The sequence below is a fragment of the Malurus melanocephalus genome, unplaced genomic scaffold (genome assembly GCF_030028575.1).
Source record: "Malurus melanocephalus ecotype Western Australia unplaced genomic scaffold, MMel_1.1 scaffold_53, whole genome shotgun sequence".
Taxonomy (NCBI): domain Eukaryota; kingdom Metazoa; phylum Chordata; class Aves; order Passeriformes; family Maluridae; genus Malurus; species Malurus melanocephalus.
In genome coordinates, this window is record NW_026623285.1 from 2,908,839 (window position 1) to 2,918,220 (window position 9,382).

General features: G+C 41.9%; 1 protein-coding gene across 2 annotated transcripts in view; it reads right to left on the reverse strand.

Annotated features, from left to right (window-relative positions):
• SCRN1 (secernin 1) overlaps positions 1-9,382 on the reverse strand; it is a 37,823-nt gene that overhangs the window by 13,696 nt on the left and 14,745 nt on the right. For both annotated transcript variants that reach the window (XM_057365523.1, XM_057365524.1), the window contains exon 3: positions 2,661-2,842. In XM_057365523.1, the coding sequence (XP_057221506.1) occupies positions 2,661-2,842 (182 nt within the window). The remainder of the gene's footprint in view (positions 1-2,660; positions 2,843-9,382) is intronic.

Below are 9,382 nucleotides of genomic sequence, written 5' to 3' on the forward strand. Positions count from 1 at the left end.
CTGCAGCCTACAGAGATTGATTTTTGTACTTGATGGCTCTCTATTCTGTGAGGTGACACAAAATAGATACACTTAATTCAACTGGCCAAGTCTTCACAGTAAGAGAAGGAATCACTTTGGCTGGAACAAGCAGCAGATGGTAACAACAAAACATCTCTGGTTCTCCTTGCCTGAAGCACCCTCTCTCTGCATCTGAGCTACAATTTCATCTGCAGGAAAGAAGGAAGAGAGGCAGGGTAGCATCTTGTAGTTACTTGTAGCTTATGGTCTGCAGCTCCTTACTTTGATATCTCCTGATTTGCCAGTCTTTGATATCTCCTGATTTGGGTAAATCTAGAGCTGTTGGACAACATTTTAATATATATGAATATATATATATATATATATATATATGAACAATATATTTGAATGTTAAACAGTCCTCTGAGACTGCAATAACTTTAACCAAAATAAGCAGAGCTCAACATTTAAACCAATGGTTTGTTAAACTTTCAAAAGGACTGTAGCAAGAAGGAAAAAATAAAGGTGGAGCTTAGCAAGTCATCTAAGCCCCTTCCTTCACAAAAGGTTGTCCCATACTTTCTCAAAAGACCCCTCACATCTACTCAGTCTCCCTTGATGCAATTAAATTGACCAGTCMTCTCAGGCACAGCTTCTCCTCAGATTCCTTCATGTATACAGGGCTTGGAGAAAATACCAAAGAGAAATATAACCCAAATTCCCTCATGATTTTCTCATTGGTCAGATTCCACAGATGTTCGATTACATTTCCAATTTCCACTGCATTCTATCCAACTGGCTCATATTCCTCTTGATTTATAGTACTTAAAGCAGATACTTTCTGCAGAGACACCTTAGAGAATATTTACAGTTTGAGGCAGCTATACCCCTGACAACAATTTCCTCTAACTCACAGTCCCCAGATTGCTCATGAGAATAATTTCTAAGGTTTTAASGTCCTCTGAAAAGTCAAGGTTTCTATTTCTTATCCTTTTATCTATAAAATATGTTAACTCATTGCAGGAGTAAAGAAGAATGGTTTGACAAGATTTTTCTTGCCTACCAGTTATTACTGTCCATTTATCAACTCCTTGATATTTGGTTTTTCCCCTTCAGCAACTGAGGTTAAGCTGGTTTATAACAACTCTTTTTAACTATATTAAGCATAGCCACAAGATTTAAATTTTTCCAGTCAACCAAAACCTCTCCCATCTTTCACCAGACCTCAAGAAAAATGAGAATTCACCTGTAACTGCTTCAGTCTGCTCATTAAGTATCCTAGGGCAAAGTTTAATAGGACCATTGAGTTTAACACTGATTTACTTAAATATGCAGCTRTTTCCTGTTCAGTCTTTAAATTGAGTCCATTTGCTTCATTTCTCTTTGTAATAAGTTTGCATGTTTGCTCTTCTTTCATTTGCAGCTTTCATCCCCACCCAAGMCTCCTTTAAATTCTCTTCACTACAWGATCAGTGTGYAGGCTGAGACTCRGGGTGCAGCACAAGCCTTTTGGGCAGACAGCCGYCAATGAACAGGCTCACAGGAGCTGGTGTGCCAGCACAGGAATAAGGGCARTGCTTTGCATTGGAATGCATGGGCTGAAGTAAGGCACAGTAGTTTGTTTATGCCTACAGTTGGCTATAAGCCCAGAATAAGCTTTTTAGGTCAGAGTAGGCTGCTGCAAAGTGGGGGAGAATGAAGGGCACACCGGCAATCTGATATTACAAATTAGTTAGCAACTCCTCACTAACAGTGTAATCATATCTCTTACCCTGTCACAATAGCCACTGYTAGACTGTAGGGCAGGTAGATGAGGTAGATTGAGTGAATCCACACCAGACTGGTACATACTCAGTAGCTCAATTTAGATTGCAAGCGTTTGAGGTGGTAACTCAGCTGTACCTGCAGCCCTACCTAGACAGGGGTCCTAGGTTAGCTGAGTATTGTATTCCTATCATCTGCTTATGTTAGAGGAAAGTTAAACAACCCTTCTGTAACTATACATTAGTCGAGACTGCTCTGGTTTGTTTGGTGATGTTCCTCCCTTCAAGGACAATGGGAGGGAAAGGGACAAGACACACACGTTTTTTTTTTTCCTTCCAGAGAGGCTCGGGATCAGAGGTGGAAAAGAAGCTGCCTGCTCTCTGGGACTGCTCCTTTTTCTCCATTTCTTTGGACTTTTTTTTCCTCGATTTTTTTTTTCTCCATCATCTGAGAATTGGAGGATTCTTGTGGCACGACAGGTGAGAAAGATCCTTCAGTGAACCACCAGAGAGAGACTTTGTCCAACCTGTCTGGGGGCCCCGGAGGGGAAGCTACTCCCAGGAGGGAAGAGAAAGGCTTTGGGATCTAACAGCTGATTCCACAGGTTTTTTTTTTTCTTTTTGTTTTTATAATTTTAAATAAATAGGTTTTTTTCCCTTTTCTTTTCACTTTCCTCTCTGTGGAAAAGTTTGTCTCTAGGACCCGGGTGGGGAAAAGAGAGGGGGGGAGGTTTGCTGGAACTCGGGAGTATTTTGCTCCCATTAAATTCATTCAAACCAGAACAACAGGTCTCCTGCTTGTGCTGTTTTACAATCTCCTGGTGCCAACACCAAGAGCTGTTACCCGGTGCCAACACCATCTAAAGCTGACAATGAAAGGCTGCTCACAGCACCCACCTGACCAGATCCATGCCCAGCAAGGCTTCAGACTCAGAGGCAGGTTCCCTGGTCACGACAGCTTCGTTAGCTACACACACTCCGTGCTCGTTGGCGCCCATCTCTGCCCCCCAAAGCCAGGAGGGCCTGCTCAGCACCACAGCGTGAGTCTTGGGCACCTGCTCAATCTCGATGTACGTGCACTGCAGAGACAGAGGAAGGGAGAAAGGTAAACAAACACAAGCACTTTGTCTGATGCTGTGACTGAAATAACACAAGAGTTCAATGTACAGACAGGACACGTGTTATTTGAAAAATACATGTTTCGTGAATGAACAAGGAACTTTTTTCAACAATATTTAAGTGTCGTGTTGGAATTTTTACATCCTTTTATTGCATAAGTCTGGGAAAATACATGTGTTGATGCTTGCAGGCTTCCAAGAGATAGGCAGGACCCAAAATGCCAGAATCAGCGGAAAGCAGCAAGAGACAGAGTGTACTGTTACATTTATCAAACACAGCTCATACTTGTACACAGTAACAACATCAAACCACTCCACCACCTCACCTAAGCACAATCTCCCCTACTTTATTAAGCACACAGTGTAACGATGATAACTGGGACAAAACGCATTAGAAGGCTTCCTGCTCTCCCTTGCTACCTCCCCTGCAGCTGCCCCAAAGACAGAGACAACTGGTAGAAAGACAAAAAATACCCAAACCTTGAAAAGATTCAGTGGTATGCTTTGAAAAACAGTCACAGAAATAAGATATGGGTATTGCTGTTGCTTAAAGTGGTGGCTTTGCTATTTTAAATGGTCTACTTTAATTGGATGTCTGGAGATGTAYTCTGACAAGTCAAAAATACAAACGAAGGCTGCAGAGAAGTCGTTGAAACTGCAAGGCAGAAAGAATTTATTTTTCAAATACATTTACTTGCCTCCAAAACAAGCACTGTTTTTCCAGACAGCATGGATGAGAGCTCCATCTGTCATTACATCATTGGTCTGTGCAAACCAAAGAAATGGATTTTACATTTTACTGTTGAGTTCACATCAATTTTTTCAAACTCCGCAGATTTYGCTTTTGAAAAACCTGAAGCTGTCTGCATTTATGAGGCATCTCCCAGGGTCCAGCATTCCTGCTGTAACATCTTCMTTGCAAGAAGTAATCTGCAACAGTTTTTTGGAGGAATATCTGATCAGACGTATCAAAGCGAACAGGATCATGAGAATGGACTTGTCAACTATAAGATATTTGCCTTGTTTGCCTGGCTGTGTCTATATTAAAACCTAAAGCCAAAGAAATCAGTCCAAAATTATCAGCAATGAGAAGTTTTGGTTTTTTCCTGGCCTGTCTTTCCCCCTTTAAGGATTATACAGAATTATAATCTTCAACCTCCAGTCTTGAGCAATGATTTTTACAGTAGTGGTTCATCTAGCATGCAATTAAAATGCATAATAGACCAWCTTTGGTCAAAAATGGGATTTTCAGAGTCTTTCACTTTGATCATACAAGAGAGGTACAAGAAATAAGCTTGCCACCTTTATCAGGTAATGTGTGCAAATTGGATAAAACAAAACAACAAAACAAAACAAGAAGAGGGGTGGTGAACTCTTTCAGTTTAAGGACAGGCTCTGGCAATAAGATCCTGTCAGGGACTTACCTGCTGTATTTGCAGGAGAAAATCCCTGGTATCTAACCAGGCTGTTTGACCAAATTGCTTGTATAGTAATACACTGATTTTGCAGAGGCAAATTCCTCATCTATCAAGGTGTAACAGCATTTGGCACTGGCCAGGAGCTAGGATCTGACTAAKAAAAACTCTTCACACAGTTCACCCTTTGCTTCATTGTGTAACCAAGCCATGCCATAACTGACATYTCTTATCAAAACTCCCCCTTCTCCTTTTGAGCTGTCAGCCAGCAAATCTCATTTTTGACATTCTGCACAATTTCATTTCGGACCTTCAGGTCATCACTGTTTGGATAAGCACTCGGTGTGTGTGTGCGAACAGAGAATGTATTTGCTGATGTGCAAGGGGGAGCTGCAGCAGCAGGGGAAGGTCACACATGAAGACACCACCAGAGCATCTGTCAGGCCACAGGTCTGCAGCCTGAGCCCCCCACATGTCACAGGTGCTCAGCTGGCTGGAGCCATCCTGCAGAACCATCCAAGACATGAGCCTTCTCAACCCCACAGCAGAAAGCAAAAACCTAGACAAGTGTGGAGGAGACTTCAGTACTCTGTAAACCCACACTTGCAKAGCATTTTCTGGCTGAATAGCCCTATTATCCAGGCTTGCTTACACTGACGCTTTGCTTTTTTAGAAGGAAAAATGATAACRCTCTGAAAAGTGATAGTTAAGCTAAAAAAACTGCTGAATGCCTTTCCTCTGCAAAACATATTTGCAAGGCTATCCTTGCTACCAATCGCTTGTTACTTGGCGCCTCATTCCAAACCCAAGCATTTTCAAAGCTGCTATTCATTGCAAAGATCTTATTGTCAATGGCAGCAGTTGAGAAAAGGGAAAGAGGAAGTTGTTTGTTCCTCCTTGATGAATCCAGAGCATTCCAAAAAAAAAGTGTGATTTTGTTTTGAAACTATGTGATCAGAGGTCAGAAAACATCCAGAGGCAACTCCACATGCCTCAAAACACAGCTGTCACCTTCTATATCAATTCTTTATGTCCCCARCCCAAAAATAAGTGAACATGGGCCATGCTATATTCAGTTTCCATACAATAATTTGTGTATATAGACAATATTCAAGCCTTATTTATATAAATTGTCTCAGAAGACCTAAATAACAGAAAAACCATATCAAGCTGGCAGTAGCTGACAGTTCTTGTTAAAATACTGTTGACTTGATTCTTATTCATTTGTCATGGTTATTGACACTGCTGAAYAAGTCCTGATGAAATTTTACCTTCCCACTATGATTATTTACTCCAGTAACCATAAAAGCAGGCAGTCAATGGGATTGATGTATTCAGGCAGGAGCTTGGTTCATATTTAAAATAGCAGGTACGARCTTCTCAAAAAACTAGGGTTTAGATGTGAAAGTAGAGTATGTTTAATTTTAAACATAAACCTCTCACTTCATAACTTCACCATCCCCCCTCAAAATAACATCAGRAAACTCTTTCCCCAAGAAACAAGAATTGGGCTTTCCACCTGCAGCCCAGACACATCAATTGYAAAGGTAGGTCAGCTAGAGCCAGACACTGGATTTGCAGCACAGCACACCACTGCTTCCTGTTTCACAGAAATCAGCAAAAATCCTTGCAACAGCTCAAGCACAAAAGGAAATAGGGGGGAAAGACAGTGCTCTCCACCAAAAAAACCTCACTGGCAACTGGATCTCTAGAAACAGGAGTTTGGATGATGACARGATTTCAAAGGCAGGCAAAAACTCCAACATCCCTGTCCCCTCTCCTGCACCCCACAGACCTGGCAATTCCCTCCAGCACAACAGCAGAGCAGCCTGTTCCATTGAGAGCTCTGCCAAACGAGGCAATGACAAATAAAACAGACATAAGGTACTGCTGTGATTCTGCTTGCCATTAATCCTGTCCTCAAAATTCCTGAAGAGTCCCGCCTCAGCATTTCCTAATACTAAATTTTTCTTTGGGTATGAATGCTAAAATCAGAAGAATATTGACAAATTTTGTGGCAAAGGTCGAGAGTGAGTGGTGTCAGGCTTCATTGATTTTCTAGAATTCTAGCCCTGAAAGCAGCATAACTGGCATCTTGCCTGCTGACAGTAAATTCCCATTRGAAAATATAAAACTAAAGAAGAGAGACTTCACACACACCAGAGATGCAGCCAACAACTTTAAAAGAGAATTGAGCAGGCTGGAAACTAATGATATTTCTTTTATTTCACTTACAGTATCAAGAAGAGAATCTTATCAAGGGAGCTCTAAGAATAGCACAAAGCACAAATGTATCTCCCACCCTAGCTAGGGCATGCAGATAAGTTGGAGGTATTCCAAAACCAGACACGACCRTCATAGGCACAAGGGATTTCTTCTTTCATTAATGAAAAGAAACTATTGTGCAGTTTCTACTGTACTAAGGCTGCAGAWGCCCAATTCCTAGCACTGTCAGTCAGGTCACTATGAAATATCAATKAAATCACATAGGCTGCAGCCCTGGATAACAAAGGCAATAGTCAGGGAATGCTTTAGAAAGAAATGATCTTTGAAAAGGAGCATTAAGATTCCAGATTACAAAAGAGATCCCACCCCAACCCCCTTCCCTGCCATCCGATTCAGGCTCGAACTYGGCATTAACTCTTTACTTAACTACTTCAAGCACTGCCATACCCKAGCATATATTTGAAAATATCTGAATGATTGCAGCAACTCAGTAAGTGCACCATGGCTGCTTTTTCAACCCCTTCCAAAAGGGGGTTAAAAATGTGCTGAGGCAGTCTCACAGCCTGCTGCCTCCCTGGCCATCAAGGGACAGCCTGTTTGGAAATTTTTAGACAGGTAATTCCACAGGTGACATGGGCTGCCTGGGCTTTCCCATGATGGTGAAGTGGAAATCTGATAAACTAGAGTAGAGTCGTTCAAGAAAGTCCCTTGGACCACCTCATGCAGATGTGCCTGACAAGGAACTTTACAGACAATTCTTTTGCTGTTTATTTACAGGAACAAATTTAGTAGAGGTTGAAGAAGTGGGAATAACCTTCCTCTGGAAAGAGAAGTATGCAAGCAGTAGTACACAATWCAAAAGAGGTGGTTAATCAATTAAGCTATTCCCACTGCTTGCTCATGCACCAAGCAGAACTCAGTGGAGAGTGAAAGACACCTGGAAGACTTTAGCACACCCAGTAAATGTGGCCATGACATCTTCTACAGATGTCATGGAGGGGACAGCCATGCACTGGGATAAATCCAGCCTGGGTACATCTCAAGGAGTCAGCCCCAATTCCAGGGCTCACAGTCAAACCAGAATGGTGAGCAGAAGTCTCTCCARTGGCATGATGAATCCTCAGGTAGCCAGCTCTCAGAAACACATGTGCTACTACTTATATCCTCGTGTTGCAGATATAAAAGCATCWACTAACTGTACAAATAAAGAATAAAGCCAATTTCTGCCACAGTAAAGTGCTTCTTTCTTTTTTATATTAAGAACAGATTTTTCCTTTTTTATTAAGACCCTAGTGCACTTTACATATACTTTATATTTGCATATTGTTCCCAGCTRTTTGTATTCGCTGCAACCAGTAACTATAAAATTTGAATCTGTGTGTCTCTTGAATCTCCAGCAGTGTCTAAGGATGATAGATKTTATTCTAGAAATAGAAATAATTAGAGAAGCTAGAAAAAGCCAAACAGTACCCCTGTCAGAAAGCAGAACTAGCTGCACTCTCTGACTAACTCTAACCTGCTCTACTAAGCCACCAAGGAGCCTCAGGTACATGAGCCATTGTAAGGAAACGTGCTCAGCAAAATGAAATTTAAATATCTTTTAACAAATCAAATACCAGAGTGCAGCAAGGCACCCAAGGCTGAGAACACTCTCTGGAGATACTMTATGTCAGAGTTGATTTAGCAGTTAAGAATTCACCTCTTGTTTCTCAGGATACAAATTTAGCAGTCTCCTGGGTGATCAGCAAAAGTAAAACTGAAATGAGGATGAAGCTTATTAATTTAATATAYTAAAACAGTAAGAAACAGATTTCAAAGAAACCACAAAAAGCCCATCACAGAGATATCCTTGGAATTCTTGGATACCCCAGGCATTTGAAAYACCTGTTGACACATCTTTTTTGACACAATTAAATGGGTCAAGATGGAAGAGTTGGCAGTTTTTTACTCCATATTATTCTAATATTTTCCTCTTCCTCTCTGCTACAACAAAAATAAAAAATTAAAGAGATTAAGAACAAAAAAAAAAATAATAGCTCAAGCTAGCCAGTTTTGCTCTGGTAGCAGAAGAGAACAAATAAGCAGCACTCCTAAAGTAAAAACAGCCTCTGAGAGGGCAACATCAGAGAGATTATGGCTTCCACCTCTGAACTGTTGCTGGGTTGTGCACCRTGCTACAAAGCAAAGTCAAACACGTTAGTTTAAAGGCCAGTCACCTGCAGCGAAGCAGAAGAGAGAAAAAGCTCACATTAGCCAAGCAACACTGCTGAAGGCAGCAACCAGTTTCTTTTATTAGCTGCTGTCTGCCCCTCCTCTAYCTCTGTGCACTCTAAGGGTTAGCTGCACAAGGTGGCAGGAGCAAAGCCATCTGTCTGCATCTCAGGAGCTCAGCTGCCACCAAACAGCACCACAGCTCAGCACAGAGGCAGCAGTGCAGCTTCCTAAAACACCTCTGACCCGCAAACCTGCAGACTGCAACCTTGTTTGGCTACACAGAATAAGCCAAAAATGCCATCATGGGCACAAACACCACTGTGTTTCAGCAAGGTTTGCTGCCAGGCACTGCTTTCCCATGGCAGCACCATCAGGGGTGCTCCGGGTCACATCCACATCTGGAGCACTGAGTGAGTTAGTGCTGCCAGTCTGACCTGGAGGCTTCCCAAAGAGCAAATTCTCAGGAGATTCTGCTGCTGATTGACTTCTGTCACCAGATTCTGAGCACCCTGCCCATGACATAATGCAGATAACCCAAACAGCTGGTGTAAAAGGGAACCAAAGCACCCCAGAGATGAACTGCAGCACCAGTGCGGTGTCAGGGATCATGTTACAAACACCAGGATTAAAATACCTCCAGGTAATA